The sequence below is a fragment of the Schistocerca gregaria genome, chromosome 3 (assembly GCF_023897955.1).
Source record: "Schistocerca gregaria isolate iqSchGreg1 chromosome 3, iqSchGreg1.2, whole genome shotgun sequence".
In the NCBI taxonomy this organism is placed as follows: Eukaryota; Metazoa; Arthropoda; class Insecta; order Orthoptera; family Acrididae; genus Schistocerca; species Schistocerca gregaria.
Window position 1 is genome coordinate 329,338,503 of NC_064922.1, and position 22,376 is coordinate 329,360,878.

A 22,376-nucleotide genomic window follows, 5' to 3' on the forward strand; every position below is an offset into this window, starting at 1 on the left:
ACTCACTATTCTCTGTACAGTGCATAGCGCATTGTAATGAGCTACTGATTACTAATAAAGAAAAAAAACTATATATTTAACTTTCATTTAACTACAGTTATATTTAAAATATTATGGAGAATAATTTACTTGCTGTATTCAAAGGAATTACTTATTGATTCATGAAAATATCCCATGGACAGGTTATAGTAGTTGTTATTAAACACATTGGACTGGCTACGACTACCACTTAAAACAGTATTATTAGTTAAAATAGTATCTTTTTAATCACAAGTTTACAGTTATTTCGAAAACGGCTCGTTTGCGAACCATGTTTAATGGAACATTTTTGCTTCTACTATCGTATATCTTCACCCTGCGTAACTGACCTAGACGGTATGTATTGGATAGGTGTTGTGCGTTTAGTGTTTGCCGTTTACATATCATGTGTTAATATGTAAAACAGCATCTTGAACAGCCCAATGGATGAACCGTTCGCAGGATAATTCAGAAATTCAGAGGAACTAGTTGTGCGTCGAACACCCGTGATCAACGTAAAATTTTGAGGGACTCCTTTAGTGAGAGTTTACAGTATTCAATTAACTAACCGTGCAGCGCATTTTGATAGTGTATCCACACCTGCAGGGACAGAAAGTTTAGTTAAATCGGTATTATTCAACAACGAGGAACTATAAATGTTGCATACGACTGTGACGCAAACAGTAATAATGTTCCCATACCAAGGAGCCCTTGAGATGTGCAGAAAGTCAGAGAACATGTTTAACCAAGATACACTCTATTTGGTCCATTTAAAGGGGAAATTTGTGTCTTCTTACGTCCACTGCTGGTAGAGGTCAAACAGTTCAAAATAATAAAGAAAGAGGAAATATGAGTTAGGGCATCTGTGCTCTGAGAAGTTGGACGTTGTGACATCAGAGAAACTGCTAACGGCGGGGGGTTATCTATGTCACTGACAAACAGCTGACTCGAGATAGCTGTGAAGGAAGGATGCCGATTCTACCGAACTGCCGAATGGTTTCAAGTAATGCTCGCTATAGAGCTTGTGGAATATTCCATATTATTGCACTTATAGTTAGAAAGTAATTTCTTGGGTACTAATTAATTCTGAAGCAAACTAATAATTACGTTTCTTCATCACAGCTTATTTGCCTTACTCTAGCATATATTAATTGATGGCTGCGCACCTGATCATTTGATTGGATGTACACGAAGGTTTCGAGAAATAATATTTCGAAAAAAGGCAATTATCGTACAATTTATATCAACGGACTGATAACGTTAATAGCGAATATTTGAGAGAGAATTACGAACAGGGTTGCATATTTTGAACGGAAAAGTTGAAAAGAATGTCACGGGATAGGATAGGTAGGTAGAAAATATAGGAAAAGTGGAACTATACGAGAACCAGTGGGATTTGGGGGCCGAAACATGACTTCTGTGGAATTCTAATTTTCACAACAGAATCGCAGGTAGTTCGATTTTGATAGTTGGTGAAAGAGGCACGGGACGCTCTACTACATCTACGTACATACTCTTAAGGTCACCACATGGTTATGGTGGAGGATTCCTCGTGCATCTGCAAGTCATTCTCCTTTGTGTTACCCTTGCAAATATACCGAGGGAAAATCGACTGTCTATATGCCTATGTACGAACCCCAGGTTCTCTCACCTAGTCCTCGGGGCCCTTACGGGGAAATGTACGTTGATATCAGTAGATTGCTGGTTCTCTAACCTTCGTCAATAGTATTTCACGAAGCGAACGTCGTCTTCTCTCCAAGGATTCCCATTTCAGTTCACCCAGCTTTTCTCTAATTTTCACGCGTTTGTCGAACCTAACGCTATCAACAAATCTAGAAGAACGCCTCAGAATTACTTCGATCTCTTCTCTTAATCCAAATAGGAATTGATGAGCTAAAAATTTCAGTCGAGCTATAGACTGTCGTAATGGCTTAGAAGAAAAACCACTGAAAAACTGTGCGCGGTTCTCACACACACACACACACACACAGAGAGAGAGAGAGAGAGAGAGAGAGAGAGAGAGAGAGAAGGGGGGAGGGGGTGTGAAAGAGAAAAACAAAGAGAAAGGGAGGGAGGGAGAGAGAGAGAGAGAGAGAGAGAGAGAGAGAGAGACCTTTTTAACAATGCTGTGGTGCATTACAGCGATCAAAAAACAACGAAGCATTTTATTACAATGAGTTTTTCTGTCCTCAACGGCATGTGTGTTGTTTTGGAACTTCAGACTGAAATTTCTAAGAACATGCTAACCGGCTGTTAATTACTCGTTCAGTTTATCTTCACAAGTCTTTCTATCATAACAAAGGGAGATGACGCCGTTTTAAGACGCTGTAATGGCAGTCGGGGGACTGTGGTTCAGATATCCATCTAGCTATCCAAGTTAAGCAGTTGATTCCCACTAAATCGCTGAAGGAAAGCAACAGGACGGTTCTCTTGAAACTGGCATAGCCGGTTTCCTTCTGTGTCCGTGTTTCGTTGCTAATTGTGGATAGTGGACTGGACGTTAATTCGAAATCTTCCTCTTCCCTATCATAGACAGTAACTTTTATGCAAAGCACTCTCAACCAATAGTCGCAATCCCGTTGGATTTTTATTATTGCTACGTATACAGATTTCAGCTGTAAACAGCCGTCTTCAGTGCATTTGAGTGAATTATAATCCAACAAACTCCCGGAGGTACATGTCACCATACGATTTTACTAGTGCCCAATCCAGTAAGAATAATAAAAAAATGGAATTGCGACTGATTGCTGCATTCCTATCATTTCTTGTAAGATTTATAGATAGTGAGTGCTTCTCAATTTCTTTTATTGCTTCTGGAAGCATACCAAATTAAGTTCTTGTCCAGATTACGTAGCTCAGTTGGACTTCATCTTTTCTTCCCAGTTCTATATTTACAAAGCATGTCATCTGAGACACAGGACGGCGTCTGTATTGAATCTCTGTCTATAACATGATCTCAAAACTAAGGTTGTAAGTGAAACTGAGCAGTCATTGCGGCTGACTGCCATGGGATGGAGGAACTCGGACTCGATTCCCGGTACTGGCAAAACTTTTTCCTTGGTGGGGATACACTCAGACTCTTCAGGCCATTTGGGAGCTATTTGAATGAGACACACCGCGGCAGCTACTTCCGGAAGAGCAATGTTACCCCACGCCCACATACAGCAACTTGCTGACGTTATTGGCAGAGGTCGGGTCGCATAAGCCCCATCTGTGTCTGAACGGCGGTGCTTTCCTTTTTCCATTCCATGTATTCGGCTAAAAAAGCTGGCGTATGCTCCATTTGTATCGAAGCTTATCGCTCCATGATACCAACGACATTCCATCTCAAACACAGGTCGTTTACGAGGCACACTGAATTGTGCATTCAGGAGTTAGGCATCCATTTAAACATCCCATTTAAATCAACACTCCGCCGTCAAAACAACCATCTGAACATAATTATGTACAACGTGTTTCACTCACCCATAAAACTTTGAACATTTCAAGCTCCCAGATTTGATTTGCACTCAATCCATTTAAATACAGGGCTACTACAGATGATTCGGCCGTTTTCAGAGTTCTATATTTTCCGAAGTTCTACATGTACAAATGTGATTGATGCACAAATAGAACGGTAAATTCACCAAGTTTGTACTGAGCTCACTAGTTGGCGTTACGAGTGCACTGTCTTGACAAAGTGGCGACAAAGCAAGATAACAGACATGTGTTAGAAAATTATGTTGATCTGTTACAACAGTGCAGCGTGCATTCAGAAGGAACTGTTGAAAACAAACGCCGTTGGTATCGATAATTTAGGGATAGTGGTTGTTCCTGTAAACAGATCGACGAAATGTGCCAGATGACTGTTTTTCTTGTGTGAGAAGACTATCAGGGTACCTCACACTTTGATACTTTGCAGTTGTGGTTCTTTTCACAACCAACGGCTCATTAAGAGACTTTCGTATTCTGGTAAAACGGGGCTACCTAAACAGTGAAATCAGGCGTCGCTGGATTGGGCGTTGTGAAGATACGGCTCTGTTCCCTTGGCCCCCAAGCGGATTACTTAATACCTTGTGACTTTTTTCTTTGGGGGTACATCAAGGCCCCTGTTACTTACCCCAACTGCCAGGAAGTCTGGAACAGCTCAGAGAACGCATCAGTGCTGTTGCGAAAAGCACTGGCAGGATGTCGCTGCCTAATGTATGGAACGAACTTAACTACAGGTTGGACATGTGTCGTGTGACCAGACGGGCAGTCACTGAAGTGTAGCGCAGCGCTCAATAAAAGTTTGCTTCACCTGCCATAATGATGTGTAACACACTTTTAGAAATCCACTCGCAAATAAATATATCTTCCACATCTACATCTACAAGACTACTCTGCAATTACAATTAAGTGGCTGGCAGAGGGTACACTGGACTACCTTGAAGCTATTTCTTTACCGAACCACTCGCGAGCAGCGAGCGGGAAAAACGATTAAATCTTACAGTGCGAACTCAAGATTTCTCTCATTTTATTACAGCGATCATTCCTCCTTATGAAGGTGGGTGGCAACAAGATACTTTTATGTACACAGAAGAACGTTGGTTCTTGAAATTTCGTGAAAAGATCCTACTGCAACGAGAAACGCCTTTGTTTTAATAATTGCCACACCAACTTCTGTATCGTATCCGCGACACTGTCCCCTCTGTGGTGTGCAATAATACAAAACGAACAGCCCTTCTTTGAACTTTTTTGATGTCCTCCGTCAATCCAAACTGATGCAGGCCCCACACCGCGCAGCAGTACTTCAATAGAAGTAGGGCAAGCACAATGTAGGCAGCCTCTTTTGTAGGCTTGCTGCATCTTCAAAGTATTCTGCCAATAAAACGATGTCTTTGGTCAGATTTTCCCACATCATTATCTATGTGATCGTTTCAATTTAAGTTATTTGTAACTGTAATTCCTAAGTATTTATGACTACGTAGTCTTAAAAAAATGCTGGACAAAACGACGTTTCGACCACGGCTACAGTGGCCCAAACGTTGGTTTATACGGTATAGAGTTTTTTCTACACTATGACGCGGTATGATAGTCAGAAAACTTTTATGTCCTAAGTGTTTAGTTTGTGGTTTATCGTATAACCGAAATACAGCATATTCCTTTTACTAGTCATGTGGACGACTGACTATTTGCGAAAAGTGGCAGTTGAGTGTAAATAAGTTGAGTCAACGGCCATTTATAGCACCATACATATGTCTGAATAATTTTTAATTTGGTTTGATCATCTGATGACTTTAAGGGACGGTAAGAGACAACGCCGCCAGCAGAAAATCTATGAGGGCTGCTCAGATTATCTCCTAAATTGTTAATGCGGATTTGAAACAGCAGATGGCCTGCAACACTCCCTCGGCGACACAGATATCACTTCTGTTTTACTCTTTGATTTTTCATCAATTACTACGAACTTTGACGGGAAATCACGAATCCAGTCGCACAGCTGAGACGTACTCGCTTGTCACAGAATTTGATTAGAAGTACCTTGTGAGGAACGGTGTCTAAAGGCTTCCAGAAAATCTAGAAATATATACTCAATCTAGATCGCCTGTCTATTACACTCATTATTTCGTGTGAATAAAGAGGTAGCTGTGTTTTACAAGAACGATATTTGACGGGTGTTTGCTAATAGAGCATTGTCTTCGAGGTAGTTCATAATGTTCGAACACAGCATCTGTTCCAAAATCCTAATGCAAAGCGATGTTAGTGATATGAGACTGTAACTCATCCTATTACTCCTATTTTCTTTCTTGAGTGATCTGTGCAACTTCCGAGTCCTCAGGCACAGATCTTTCGTCGAGCGACGGCTCTACATGATTACTAAGTACGGAGCTATTGTCTCATCATATTCTGGAAGATATCTAATCGGTATACAATCTCGACCGGAAGACGTGCCTTTATTAAGTGACTGACGCTGCTTCGCTACACCGAGGGTTTCTACTTCTAAGTTACTCACTTGCCAACAGTTCTTGATTCTAATTCTGGAACATTTACTTCGTCTTCTTAAGTACAGGAATTACAGGAAACCGCCAGCTTTAGAGGCCATGCCACAGGTAACATTATCGTTGCTGTCGCACAGTTGAGGTAGCGATTGTGTCTTGCCATTGGTGTACTTTACATACGACCAAAACTACCTCGGATTGCCTGGCAGAGTTCGCTTACTATTTTCTAAGTTACAGAGAAAAACATGTTATCGGAAACACCCTGTATGTAGTGTAAGTAGGCTGTTAAGGTTTTTATGTTGGTAACTCCATGTAGCGCTCTATATGAAAATCACTGACTGCGCTGTGTGCAGTCTGTGGCTGATTTGCACTGTTGAAATATTCTAGTGTTGGGCAGTTGGATGTGAACAGCGCGTACCGTTGCGCAGTTGGAGGTGAGCCGCCTGCAGTGGTGGATGTGGGGAGAGAAATGGCAGAATTTCGAGAGCGGACGATCTGGACGTGTGTCCATCAGAAAGAATATATATATATACGACTTTTGAACACTATTAAGGTAAATACATTGCTTGTTCTCTATCAAAATCTCTCATTTGCTAACTATGCCTATCAGTAGTTAGTATCTTTTATTTGGCTGGCAGTATTGGCGCTCGCTGTATTAGTTCGAGTAACGAAGATTTTCGTGAGGTAAGTGATTCATGGAAGGTATAGGTTATTGTCAGTCAGGGCCACTCTTTTATAGGTATTATAGTAAGTCAGATTGCGTTGCGCTAAGAATATTGTGTGTCAGTTTAGTGTTGATTAGAATAAGCAAAAAGAGAAATGTCTGAGTACGTTCATTTCTGCTCAGCTTTTTGAAAATTAAATAACGTAAGAGGTTCATCAGCATAAATTTTCATAAATTTTTCTAAGGGGACGTTCCAGTAGTAAATAAAGCAAAGTGAGAGTTGTTTCTGAGCGCCGTTCTGTGGTACGACTGGCGCTGCCGCAGGAGAAGAGACAGTGTGTTCCTCTCAGAGCTGGAGGGGGCGCCGACGGCGTGGCCGCCTCAGGTCGCGGTGTATTGGGTTTTACTCGGTGTGTTTTTATTGGGCGCGTCGAGCCGAGGACGACTGGTCCACAGGCTCTGATCTACAGGTCCCGCACCGCCGCACTGCCGCCATTAACTGACAGCTCGCGGATCAAAATGCTGGACATTAACCGCTGCGCTGGTTGCCGCACAAAGCACGCTGACAAAGGGAGTTCACGACCTTTGGAGCGCGGATTTACTGCAAACTTCGTACACTCGTAGTACTCCACGAGGACAACAAAATGTGTAAGCCAGTAGCGCGTACTTCTCAAGCGTTACTGAGAAAATCGCGAGATAATTTCGGTCGTTAAATACAGGGTGGCGCAGGGTGACGGGAAGTTTTGAACGTTACAGTTGGCAGCACTGTACTGCCGGCAGATGTTTGAAACTTTGCACAGTTGATGTGAACGCATTGCCATTTAGTAATCATGGAGAATTGGACTGGCGCGGAACGAGCAGCAGCTGTGAGAGCGGTTTACAAAAATGGTGATAGTGCGACTGCCGCGCAGAGAACATTTCGACAGCATTACCAGCTTGGACGTCATGGACGTGTCCCATCTGCGCATGCGATTACGACGTGGGTGCGTAATTGTGAAGAAACAGGATCTGCCTCGAAAAAGAAACCTCCAGGTGGCATTCCAACGGTACGTACCCCAGAGAACATTGCAGCTGCTAGAGCTGCAATCGAGAGAAGTCCTCGCCGCTCCGTTCGACAGCATACATCTTCGCTAGGGGTTAAGCGACGAAGCTTACAAAGAATACTGCACGAATTAGACTTACATCCCTATAAGTTTCAGATTGTGCAACACTTACATGACCGAGACCTAGCGTCACGTATGGAGTTAAGTAGCCAGATATTGGCTAAAATCAACGAGGACGCGAATTTCCTTGGTAATTTATGGATATCAGACGAAACCCATTTCCACCTGAACAAACAGAATTTTCGTTATTGGGCACAGGACAATCCTTGTGAGTTTCACCAGCGAGCACTACATAGCGCCAAGGTCACAATATGGTGTGCTGTATCATGTCATGGTGTTATCGGCCTTTAGTTTTTTGAACGTGAGGATGGTAGTGAAGTGACAGTAACATCCGCTCGATATGTTGAAATGCTTCAAACATTCTTTACACCGAGACTGTACGAGCTTAATCTTAAAGTCGAAAACATGTGGTTTCAGCAGGACGGAGCCACGTCACACACTGCTCGACAATCGATGGCAGCATTTCGTCAATTGTCTGGGAGACGCATTGTTTCACGTAACGGCGCCATTGCATGGCCTGCGAGATCCCCTGATCTTCGTGTGTGCGACTTCTTCCTGTGGGGATATCTTAAAGGCAAGGTGTACCGTACACGTCCTGCAACAATCCATGAACTGAAGGAGAACTTTGAAAACGAAATCACTGCCATTCCCCAAGATTTGCTACACCGCGCATTCCAGAGTTTTCGTAACAGGCTGTTAGAGTGTGAACGCCGAATGGGAGCACATCTTTCCGATGTCATCTTTAAAAAGTAAAGAGACACTTTTGGACATTTTGATTGTAAAGACATACTGAATAATGGCATACTGTATACAATCACTTTCGTTAATAAATTACTAGTTTTATTAATTTATTCATGGAAATGACGTTATTTCGAAATTTCCCGTTTCCCTGCGCCACCCTGTATATACACGTGTACGTGGCCATTTTTACCTTGAAGCGCCCGAAGCGCTGGGTCAGTGGATCGAGGCCCGCTTGTCAGTTTCTTTTAAATTTATAACACAGTCATTCTCTTTACTATTTATATTACAATTGATGTAATGGGAAAAATACGTTTAATCGGATGAACTTATATTAAATTAACAATGTTATTTCGCAGTCTACAAATTTTTATTATCACAAATAATATAATATTCATAACTGCCGACTAGTAAACGACCAAACGCATCAAGTGATATTGAAAATGTGTGCTTATCTGTATCTTCAAAAATATTCGTATTTAATCAAAAGAGAACGAGAAATGGCTTTTCGTGAAGACGCTATTAAAATACACTCTACATTGCATGACCAATGATCAGCGCCGATATTTAAGGAAATGCTGCGTTATGCATGGTTTGCTTCCAAATTATCGACTGAAAGAGAGGTTTTTGAAAATATTAACGAGGTTTGTTTTTCCACGGAAAACGTCAAAAGACCTTGCGTGCGCAAACATACAGGGTGTTTCAAAAATGACCGGTATATTTGAAACGGCAATAAAAACTAAACGAGCAGCGATAGAAATACACCGTTTGTTGCAATATGCTTGGGACAACAGTACATTTTCAGGCGGACAAACTTTCGAAATTACAGTAGATACAATTTTCAACAACAGATGGCGCTGCAAGTCATATGAAAGATATAGAAGACAACGCAGTCAGTGGGTGCGCCATTCTGTACGTCGTCTTCCTGCTGTAAGCGTGTGCAGTTCACAACGTGCAAGTGTGCTGTGGACAACATGGTTTATTCCTTAGAACAGAGGATTTTTCTGGTGTTGGAATTCCACCACCTAGAACACAGTGTTGTTGCAACAAGACGAAGTTTTCAACGGAGGTTTAATGCAACCAAAGGACCGAAAAGCGATACAATAAAGGATCTGTTTGAAGAATTTCAACGGACTGGGAACGTGACGGATGAACGAGCAGGAAAGGTAGGGCGATCGTGTACGGCAACCACAGAGGGCAACGTGCAGCTAGTGCAGCAGGTGATCCAACAGCGGCCTCTGGTTTCCGTTCGCCGTGTTGCAGCTGCGGTCCAAATGACGCCAACGTCCACGTATCGTCTCATGCGACAGAGTTTACACCTCTATCCATACAAAATTCAAACGCGGCAACCCCTCAGCGCCGCTACCATTGCTGCACGAGAGACGTTCGCTGACAATATAGTGCACAGGATTGATGACGGCGATATGCATGTGGGCAGCATTTGGTTTACTGACGAAGCTTATTTTTACCTGGACGGCTTCGTCAATAAACAGAACTGGCGCATGTGGGGAACCGAAAAGCCCCATGTTGCAGTCCCATCGTCCCTGCATCCTCAAAAAGTACTGGTCTGGGCCGCCATTTCTTCCAAAGGAAACATTGGCCCATTTTTCAGATCCGAAACGATTACTGCATCACGCTATCTGGACATTCTTCGTGAATTTGTGGCGGTACGAACTGCCTTAGACGACACTGCGAACACCTCGTGGTTTATGCAAGATGGTGCCCGGCCACATCGCACGGCCGACGTCTTTAATTTCCTGAATGAATATTTCGATGATCGTGTGATTGCTTTGGGCTACCCGAAACATACAGGGGGCGGCGTGGATTGGCCTCCCTATTCGCCAAACATGAACCCCTGTGACTTCTTTGTGTGGGTACACTTGGAAGACCAGGTGTACCGCCAGAATCCAGAAACAATTGAACAGCTGAAGCAGTACATCTCATCTGCATGTGAAGCCATTCCGCCAGACACGTTGTCAAAGGTTTCGGGTAATTTCATTCAGAGACTACGCCATATTATTGCTACGCATGGTGGATATGTGGAAAATATCGTACTATAGAGTTTCCCAGACCGCAGCGCCATCTGTTGTTGACAATTGTAACTACTGTAATTTCGAAAGTTTGTCTGCCTGAAAATGTATGTTGTCCCAAGCATATTGCAACAAACGGTGTATTTCTATCGCTGTTCGTTTAGTTTGTATTGCCGTTTCAAATATACCGGTCATTTTTAAAACACCCTGTAGCAATTTATTCAATGCAGCTGGTGCCGTTTAACTTTATGTTTTCCATGTTTCTGCGAAAAACACCATGCCGCAACTTATACTCGCAATGTCGAAAGCAATGATTAATTGTACATCTTTCGAAAGCCGTCTGTGCCGGTCAAAACTTTGAGGTAACAAGACGTTTCGGGCTCCTTCCAGGTATAAAGGATTTCTCAAATCACGGACAAGCATACATTTTCAGTATCGCTTTATGTGTTTGACCGTTTAATAGACGGATGTTATGAATATAATATTATTTGTGATAGTAAAAATTTGTAGACTGCCAAATAAAATTGTAAATTTAATAAAACTTCATCTGATTATACGTATTTTTCCCGTTACATCAACTGTAATATAAATAGTAAAGAAAATGACTGTGTTAGAAATAAATAAAAAAAACACGAGCGGGCCTCGTTCCAGTGACTCAGTGGCTTGAACGTTAACTACTCCGCTGCCGGCGCTTCAAGGTAAAAATGGCCATCAATATTTGACGACCGAAATTATCTTGAGATTTTCTCAATAACGCTTGAGAAGTGCGCGCTACTGCTTACACATTTTGTTGTCCTCGTGGAGTACTACGAGTGTACGAAGTTTACAGTAAATCCGCGTTCCAAACGTCGTGGCCTCCCTTTGTGAGTGAACTATTTGGCTGGTATCAGGATTCAAAAATCGCTTCGTTCCCAGAAGTCATCTCACGGAACAAGACATAAAACAGCTGTTGGAGAGTAGATATATGTACAACGACAAAGTAAATAGTAAATAATATTTTCGAGGAACTACTACACGATTTTCTGCGAGTAAGCTTTCCCTTCGTGGCTATTTTATGTAAAGAAAGGGTCCGATACTTAGTGCTTTTAAGTGACTACTGCACTTGCTATAACTGTAGTATTTCCTCGCGTGAAGAGGTAGATTAAAGCAACAACTGAAGCGACATCCGCGAATAATCTTGGCACTGGAAGCATCATTTAGGAGAAGAAGTGTAGAGACCGAAAAATATTAGAATAATTTAAATTGGGGATGTTTAGTGTTGTAAATATGGGAAAGTTGAATGACTAAAGTGAAACAAGATGAAACAGTGAAATGAATGAAAGTATTTCAAAGATTGTTGATCTAAAAAGACAAACGAGGTGCTTGCTAAGCATTCACGAGTACTAATACAGGGTGTCCACAATGAGACTCCAACATTTGAACTCATAAAATTTGAGAGGAAACACAGTTTATTGACCAACAAATACAGGAAAGTCATAGAGCAGCTCATCAATTTTTGATACACAGGTGGACGGTTCAGTACACTTGAACAGGGGCGCCACGGGTAGCGCAAAGAATATCAAGTCTATAATCGATTTCGTGCGATGTGTTGCGGAACATCTGTTGTGCGACAGAGTTGATGACAATTCTTATGCGCTGTTTAAAGTCTTGCCGATCCTTTACTGGTGTAGCGTACACCCGGTCTTTCACATAACCCCACAAGAAAAAATCGAGGAGGATTTGGCTGGCGAACGTGAGGGCCAAGGATTTGGACCTCCACGGCCAATCCATCGTTGCGGGAATCTGTCATTTAAAAATTTTCGGACATCAAGGCTCCAATGCGGTGGTGCACCGTCCTGTTGAAACATCACATTTGGCTGCGGGTCTGTGCCACGGCAAATTCAACATGTCCAGGTAGATGGCTCCATCCACACTCGGCTCCTGAAAGAAAAACGGCCCAACAATGCGATTTATCATCAAACCACACCACACATTAACTTTCGGATTGTCGCACATGTAGTGCGTGTGGATTTTCGGACCCCCAGATGCGCACATTGTGACGATTGACAGCCCCTGGCACGTGAGAGATTCTACATCTACATGACTACTCTGCAATTCACATTTAAGTGCTTGGCAGAGGGTTCATCGAACCACAATCATACTGTCTCTCTACTATTCCACTCCCGAACAGCGAGCGGGAAAAACGAACACCTAAACCTTTCTGTTCGAGCTCTAATTTCTCTTATTTTATTTTGATGATCATTCCTACCTATGTAGGTTGGGATCAACAAAATATTTTCGCATTCGGAAGAGAAAGTTGGTGACTGAAATTTCGTAAAAAGGTCTCGCCGCGACGAAAAACGTCTATGCTGTAATGACTTCCATCCCAACTCGTGTATCATATCTGCCACACTCTCTCCCCTATAACGCGATAATACAAAACGAGCTGCCCTTTTTTGCACCCTTTCGATGTCCTCCGTCAATCCCACCTGGTAAGGATCCCACACCGCGCGGCAATATTCTAACAGAGGGCGAACGAGTGTAGTGTAAGCTGTCTCTTTAGTGGACTTGTTGCATCTTCTAAGTGTCCTGCCAATGAAACGCAACCTTTGGCTCGCCTTCCTGACAATATTATCTATGTGGTCCTTCCAACTGAAGTTGTTCGTAATTTTAACACCCAGGTACTTAGTTGAATTGACAGCCTTGAGAATTGTACTATTTACCGAGTAATCGAATTCCAACGGATTTCTTTTGGAACTCATGTGGATCATCTCACACTTTTCGTTATTTAGCGTCAACTGCCACCTGACACGCCATACAGCAATCTTTTCTAAATCGCTTTGCAGCCGATACTGGTCTTCGGATGACCTTACTAGACGGTAAATTACAGCATCATCTGCGAACAGTCTAAGAGAACTGCTCAGATTGTCACCCAGGTCATTTATATACACTCCTGGAAATGGAAAAAAGAACACATTGACACCGGTGTGTCAGACCCACCATACTTGCTCCGGACACTGCGAGAGGGCTGTACATGCAACGATCACACGAACGGCACAGCGGACACACCAGGAACCGCGGTGTTGGCCGTCGAATGGCGCTAGCTGCGCAGCATTTGTGCACCGCCGCCGTCAGTGTCAGCCAGTTTGCCGTGGCATACGGAGCTCCATCGCAGTCTTTAACACTGGTAGCATGCCGCGACAGCGTGGACGTGAACCGTATGTGCAGTTGACGGACTTTGAGCGAGGGCGTATAGTGGGCATGCGGGAGGCCGGGTGGACGTACCGCCGAATTGCTCAACACGTGGGGCGTGAGGTCTCCACAGTACATCGATGTTGTCGCCAGTGGTCGGCGGAAGGTGCACGTGCCCGTCGACCTGGGACCGGACCGCAGCGACGCACGGATGCACGCCAAGACCGTAGGATCCTACGCAGTGCCGTAGGGGACCGCACCGCCACTTCCCAGCAAATTAGGGACACTGTTGCTCCTGGGGTATCGGCGAGGACCATTCGCAACCGTCTCCATGAAGCTGGGCTACGGTCCCGCACACCGTTAGGGCGTCTTCCGCTCACGCCCCAACATCGTGCAGCCCGCCTCCAGTGGTGTCGCGACAGGCGTGAATGGAGGGACGAATGGAGACGTGTCGTCTTCAGCGATGAGAGTCACTTCTGCCTTGGTGCCAATGATGGTCGTATGCGTGTTTGGCGCCGTGCAGGTGAGCGCCACAATCAGGACTGCATACGACCAAGGCACACAGGGCCAACACCCGGCATCATGGTGTGGGGAGCGATCTCCTACACTGGCCGTACACCTCTGGTGATCGTCGAGGGGACACTGAATAGTGCACGGTACATCCAAACCGTCATCGAACCCATCGTTCTACCATTCCTAGAACGGCAAGGGAACTTGCTGTTCCAACAGGACAATGCACGTCCGCATGTATCCCGTGCCACCCAACGTGCTCTAGAAGGTGTAAGTCAACTACCCTGGCCAGCAAGATCTCCGGATCTGTCCCCCATTGAGCATGTTTGGTACTGGATGAAGCGTCGTCTCACGCGGTCTGCACGTCCAGCACGAACGCTGGTCCAACTGAGGCGCCAGGTGGAAATTGCATGGCAAGCCGTTTCACAGGACTACATCCAGCATCTCTACGATAATCTCCATGGGAGAATAGCAGCCTGCATTGCTGCGAAAGGTGGATATACACTGTACTAGTGCCGACATTGTACATGCTGTGTTGCCTGTGTCTATGTGCCTGTGGTTCTGTCAGTGTGATCGTGTGATGTGTCTGACCCCAGGAATGTGTCAATAAAGTTTGCCCTTCCTGGGACAATGAATTCACGGTGTTCTTATTTCAATTTCCAGGAGTGTAGATCAGGAACAGTAGAGGTCCCAGGACGCTTCCCTGGGGAACACCTGATATCACTTCAGTTTTACTCGATGATTTGCCGTCTATTACTACGAACTGCGACCTTTCTGACAGGAAATCACGAATCCAGTCGCACAACTGAGACGATACCCCATAGCTCCCCAGCTTGATTAGAAGTCGCTTGTGAGGAACGGTGTCAAAAGCTTTCCGGAAATCTAGAAATACGGAATCAACTTGAGATCCCCTGTCGATAGCGGCCATTACTTCGTGCGAATAAAGAGCTAGCTGCGTTGCACAAGAGCGATGTTTTCTGAAGCCATGCTGATTACGTGTCAATAGATCGTTCCCTTCGAGGTGATTCATAATATTTGAATACAGTATATGCTCCAAAACCCTACTGCAAACTGATGTCAATGATATAGGTCTGTAGTTAAATGGATTACTCCTACTACCCTTCTTGAACACTGGTGCGACCTGCGCAATTTTCCAATCTGTAGGTACAGATCTATCGGTGAGCGAGCGGTTGTATATGAGTGCTAAGTAGGGAGCTATAGTATCAGCGTAATCTGAAAGGAACCTAATCGGAATACAATCTGGACCTGAAGACTTGCCCGTCAGTAAACATAACGGGCGTGGTAAAAATGTATCCTCCGCGGCAATGCGATCTAACATGACACATGCAAATTCTTCTCGCTTTGGGCGATCATCGGGCTTGATTTCTTGCACAACCTGCACTTTATATGCGTACAAACGTAATCGCTGATCAAGCCCTTTGTGCACTGTTGAACGTTTCATACCAAGTTCTCGTGCTGCCTGTCGCACTGACTTCTGTGGACTTTGTTCGAATGACCGCCACACTTGTTCCACACGATGTTCGCTGATTCCAGGCTTACCACCACCGTGCCCTGTCGCAACATTCCCAGTAGCCAAAATCTAATCACACCACTTCTTTATAGTCGTGAACGACGGAGGCGCTTTGTTGTAAACACGACGAAAGTTTCTTTGCACTTGGGTTGCCCATTTTGTCTCTGCATATCACCAGACCACTTGTGCACGCTCCTTCATATCCTCCATTTTTCTAAAACAACTGATTGCAGCTCCACTGCGGTCACTTGGCGTATCAAATTTGCTCACCAAAAATTTGTTGACTTGCTCTGTCTGCCCCTTCAGGATTCACAGGTCCACCATCTGAAATGAGAAAGATGTAGGATATTAAAATTTTGGAGTCTCATGGTGGACACCCTGTATATGTAGGTATTTATGAAGTTTTTACTTGGGATAGTTACGTTTTGAAGCTTCTTAAATCATAAACAATACTATAGATACGATAATGATCGAAGCAGAGAAAATTAATTAAAATTTGTGCTGTGGTTAGGACTCAAACCCGTGTCTTGTTACTTGGTAGGTAGAATTGCTAACCGTTGCACGATTGCAGCACGATGGTCAGTATTGCTCCACGAACTACCCAAGCTGAGTGCCCTCCCCCGACACAAACTTCAATTCATATCTTCTGCTTAATTTCCCTTACATTGTCACTATTGCCCGAGCTGTCCGACATTGGAATAGCACCCCAGCGTTGGACATAATGGGAAAGTCCTGTACCATAGGTGATCTCATAGATCTTATAATTGTTTCCCTGAGACATATGAATTGAAGTTCGTGTTGGGGAGGGCACTCAACTAGCGTAGTTCGTGAAGTAATTTTGATAATGGTGCTATGGTGGTGTAATGGTTAGCATTTCTGCCTAAAAAGCAAGAAGACCAGGGTTCGAGTCCCAGTGCTGGCACAGTAGCTCAGCGTATTCGGTCAGAGCTGGTTGGCCTCTGTAATAAAAAGGTTCAACAACGGACTTGAACGGATGTCATGTGACGTCCACAACGATCGACAACGAAAATGAAAGAAAAAAATTAAGTCACGGCCGCAGTACAAATTTTAATTCATTACTTCTGCTTCGATCATTGTTGTAGATAATGAAGAATTAAATGTCTCTGGGAAACACTTGTTGTTGTTGTTGTTGTTGTTAGTTATTGTCTTCAGTCCTGAGACTGGTTTGATGCAGCTCTCCATGCTACTCTATCCTGTGCAAACTTCTTCATCTCCCAGTACGTACTGCAGCCTACATCCCTCAGAATCTGCTTAGTGTATTCATCTTTTGGTCTCCCTCTACGATTTTTACCCTCCACGCTGCCCTCCAATAATAAATTGGTGATCCTTTGATTCCTCAGAACATGTCCTACCAACCGATCCCTTCTTCTAGTCAAGTTGTGCCACAAACTCCTCTTCTCCCCAGTCCTATTCATTACCTCCTCATTAGTTATGTGATCTACCCATCTAATCTTCAGCATTCTTCTAGAGCACCACATTTCGAAAGCTTCTATTCTCTTCTTGTCCAAACTATTTATCGTCAATGTTTCACTTCCATACATGGCTACACTCCATACATATACTTTCAGAATCGACTTCCTGACACTTAAATCTATACTCGATGTTAGCAAATTTCTCTTCTTCAGAAACGCTTTCCTGCCATTACAAGTCTGCATTTTATATCCTCTCTACTTCGACCATCATCATTTATTTTGCTCCCCAAAGAGCAACACTTTTTTACTACTTTAAGTGTCTCATTTCCTAATCTAATTCGCTCAGCATCACTCGACATAATTCGACTACATTCCATTATCCTCGTTTTGCTTTTGTTGATGTTCATCTTATATCCTCCTTTCAAGACACTGTCCATTCAGTTCAAGTGCTCTTCCAAATCCTTTGCTGTCTCTGACAGACTTACAATGTCATCGGCGAACCATGGATTTTAATACCTACTCCGAATTTTTCTTTTGTTTCGTTCACTGCTTGCTCAATATACAGATTGAGTAACATCGGGGAGACACTACAACCCTGCCTCACGCCCTTCCCAATCACTGCCTCCCTTTCATGTCCCTCGACTCTAATAACTGCCATCTAGTTTCTATACAAATTGTAAATAGCCTTTCGCTCTCTGTATTTTACCCCTGCCACCTTCAGAATTTGAAAGAGAGCATTCCAGTCAACATTGTCAAAAGCTTTCTCTAAGTCTACAAATGCTGAAATCGTAGGTTTGCCCTTCCTTAATCTAGCTTCTAAGACAAGTCGTAGGGTCAGTATTGCCTCACGTGTTCCAACATTTCTATGGAATCCAAACTGATCTTCCCCGAGGTCGGCTTCTACTTAATTATAAAAAAATATACTATACATACCCTAAGGTGACAAATTCATGGTATACCTACAACTATCGTGTCAGATCTCCTTTTGCCTGGGGTACTCCAGCAACTCGACGTGGCATGGTCTCGACAAGTCGTTGGAATTCCCTTGCAGAAATATTGAGCCATGCTGGCTCTATAGTCGTCCATATTTGGGAAAGAGTTGCCGGTGCAGGATTTTGTGCACGACTTACCTCTCGATTATGTCCCATAAATAATCTGTTGGAATTCATGTTGGACGATCTGGGTCGCCAAATCATTCGCTCGAACTGTCAAGAATCTTATTCACACCAATCGCCATCATTTGTGGCCCAGCGACACGACTTTTTTTTTCAACATGTAGTCCATCAATGGCTACAAATCGTTCCCAAGTTAAGTGAATGCGTCTGAGTCAATGATCGGTAGCGTAAACACTGCCCACACCATTATGGAGTTACCGCCAGCTTGCACGGTGTCTTTTTGACAATCCTGGATCCATAGTTTCGTGGTGTCTCCGCCACACTCGGACCCTACCAACTCCCTCACCATCATTCTTAACAACTGAAATCGAAACTTATCTGACCAGGCCACGTTTTTCCAGTCGTCTTGTGTGTAACCGATTTTGTCAGAAACCCAAGAGAGGCGCTGCAGTTGATGTGCTGTTAGCAAAGGGTCGGAGGACGGAGATCTGTTCAGCAGTGGCATGCCTTTTCAAGCTTACATCAAGGTCACAGATCTCCTGGGCGACTTCATCGTTTTTTTAAATATTTTGTTCTTCTGTAGTTTACCTTTTTATTATTTTTTCCCAAATTAAAAACGACGAAAGCTATGTTTTTTATATATAGCAACTTCCATTAATTTCACCTTTAAAAAAATTTAATTCATTTATCCATATATCACCTTTATGTTGATGTTCTTTCGTCTTAGTTTTACTTGTGTCTTGGCTCAAGAGAGGGATGACTGAACCGATGTCACCCTCCCTTCTACCCGCCTTTGTGTGCCGAGGGGACGAAATAAAAATAACGGAAAAGTCCTGGAATCTCAGTTTGGTAGCGTTCAGCGAAGGCGTCCGTGGTGTAATACTTTCCGTGTCGTATATTACAATATTTCTATTATATTCATACTATCACTGTGTTAGGTTGTTTATTATAATGACGGCCCCCCTCCCCTTTCAATATCCATAAGCCAAGGAGTGGTAAAACATGTCCACTAAGTTGTATCGAGAACAAAATATGTTTGAGTATTTTACTTCGTAGTACCGTATTAGGACACTTGAAGGTGGTATTTGGCTGATAATACACTACTGGACATTAAAATTGCTGCACCACGAAGATGACGTGCTACAGACGCGAAATTTAATAGACAGAAAAAAGATGCTGTGATATGCAAATGATTAGCTTTTCAGTGCATTCACACAAGGTTGGCGCCGGTTGCGATCGCGACATTGGTGCTCTCCTTGGTCTAGATAGAATGACTGTTAACGGAATATGGTATCGGTGGGTTCAGGAGGATAACACGGAACGCCGTGCTGGATCCCAACGGCTTCGTATCACTAGCAGTCGAGATGACAGGCATCTTATCCGCATGGCTGTAATAGATCCTGCAGCCGCGTCTCGATCCTTGAGTCAGCAGATGGGGACGTTTGCAAGACAACAACGATCTGCACGAACAGTTCGACGACGTTTGCAGCAGCATGGACTATCAGCTCGGAGGCCACTGTTGCGGTTACCCTTGACACTGCATCACAGACAGGACCTCCTGCGATGGTGTACTCAATGACGAACCTGGTTTCACGAATGGCAAAACGTCATATTTTCTAACGAATCCAGGTTCTGTTTACAGCATCAAGATGGTCGCATCCGTGTTGGGCGACATCGCGGTGAACTCACATCGGGAGCGTGTATTCGTCATCGCCATACTGGCGTATCACCCGGCGTGATGGTATGGGGTGCCATTGGTTACACGTCTCGGTCACCTCTTGTTCGCATTGACGGCACAGTGGACGTTACATTTAAGATGTGTTACGACCCGTGGCTCTACCCTTCATTCGATCCCTGCGAAACCCTACATTTCAGCAGGATAATGCACGACCGCATGTTGCAGGTCCTGTACGGGCCTTTCTGGATACAGAACATGTTCGACTGCTGACCTGGCCAGCACATTCTCCAGATCTCTCGCCAATTGAAAACGTCTGGTGAATGGTGGCCGAGCAACTGGATCGTCACAATACGGCAGTCACTACTCTTGATGGAATGTGGTATAGTGTTGGGGCTGCATGGGCAGCTGTACCTGTACATGCCATCCAAGCTCTGTTTGACTCAATGCCCAGGCGTATCAAGGCCGTTATTACGGTCGGAGGTGGTTGTTCTGGGTACTGATTTCTCAGGATCTGTGCACCCAAATGTGCGTGAAAATGTAATCAGATGTCAGTTCTAGTATAATATATTTGTCCAATGAATACCCGTTTATCATGTGCATTTCTTCTTGGTGTATCAATTTCGATCGCCAGTAGTGTATTTTTATTAGCTGAGGAATCCACTGGTACTGTACCTACGCTCTCAGTGGAATCTATCTCAACGGCGGGTACGGGTAAGGATGGGAGCCTTTTTGCTCATTGTATGCCTGCAGACGCCGCTCTTGGCGAGGAATTGTGTAAGCTGGCTGCAAGGTCACTGCGTCCCGCTGGTCGGCTGCGAACGCAGGCATGGCAGGTTTGCCGGTGCCTGGTTTCACCTGGTAATGAAAGGCAGCGTTCCCAGAAACACGCGTCCTTTGAGAGAGCCGTGCAGACGCGCTTCCCCTGTACCGCAATCCACTTCCACAGTTCCGCGTCTTCTCGCTCGTTCCCGGAACGGAAAAAGTCTGTGCGTCAGGTCCTAACGTCAGTACGACCTGTCTTCCTTTGGTCCTCGGAAGATCGTAAATGATTGCGTTCCCAGATATCGTCCTGGGACAAGATGGTACCGGTATAAATACCAAAAGGCTTTTTCTCACTCCCTGCCTTTTGCCGTTTCTCTACGCGGTGTGACAGGATTGGTACATGAAATATGTTTATACTACCATTTTTATCGATACAGGCAATCGCCATATGCTCATCAAATTTACATCAAAATTAGTCTTTAACCAATGTGCTACCACAAACAGTTCATTATTAGAAGCAAGCCACATATAAACGTTACAAAGCAAAGCAGTATCTACTGGCCATTGTGCCATGTCGGCACATACCAGTAGTCGCTTCAAGAGGGAACGACCTGACCTCTCTTCTGGCTGGGAAGCGCTGGAGGGTCTATGACGCTGCTGTCGGCGGCGAGTGACTGGAGTGAGGCAAGTTGGAGCGAGGCGGGTGAGGCATAGCTGGTGGGCCGAGAGAACTGGCGGGGAACGGGTGGTGTGTTCGATACCTTGTTCAAGAGGTGTTATTTCAGAAGTATCAGTGCTTGAACGGGAAACGTGATAACGCCACTGTGGCGATGTAAACACGTACGAAGCCGACATTTTAATTAAGGTTTGATTGTACTGTGTCACTGCTGAGGGTGTACTGAAGAAGCCTCTACGACCTGTTCACAACTATTTATCACGGTCTGTGTCTCGTGAAATACCGACTACTATTCGTGGTTCCGAGGCAAGGTGCTGAATTTAATAGTGGTCAGTCCTTTGCAATGTGTTAAAGGCATTTTCAAACGAGCATTTCATGCATCATTTTAAGGCACCACAGTAACCAGCTGGTGTTTTTCCAATAGTTCTGTACCAGTTTGCACGCTACTGACCTCGTTACGATGCTTACATACGGCGGCTATTTGGAAAGTAAGGAACGATAGGTCTCGAAATAGAAACGACAGTTAGGTACAGCTTCCAGCTAGTTATCTCCACAGTCTCCGATCTGACTTAGAAGTTTGTCGTAGCGTTGTTCCAAATTTCCAATGCCCTCATTATAGAATGCAGCCGCCAGTGCTTTCAGCCAATTCTCTACGCTGGCCTACAGCTCGTTGTCTGTGCCAAAATGTTGTCTTCATAGCCAGCGGTTCATGTGAGCAGAGATGAAACTCGGAGGGAGACAATTACGGGCTGTAATAATAATAATAATAATAATAATAATAATAATATAATATAATAATTTTATTGTCATTCGGCCATTACAGCAATAGACAACGTCATATACATACTAAAATACAAGTAATAGTTTGAAAGAAACAACAGGTTTGTTGTTAACATTATAGTATTATATTACAGTTGATAAATTCTC

General features: G+C 44.0%; 1 protein-coding gene across 1 annotated transcript in view; it reads right to left on the reverse strand.

Annotated features, from left to right (window-relative positions):
• Positions 1-22,376, reverse strand: part of LOC126355852 (uncharacterized) — a 192,655-nt gene that overhangs the window by 13,530 nt on the left and 156,749 nt on the right. The window contains exon 2 of the mRNA XM_050006338.1: positions 16,056-16,109. Coding sequence (XP_049862295.1) covers positions 16,056-16,109 — 54 coding nt within the window. The remainder of the gene's footprint in view (positions 1-16,055; positions 16,110-22,376) is intronic.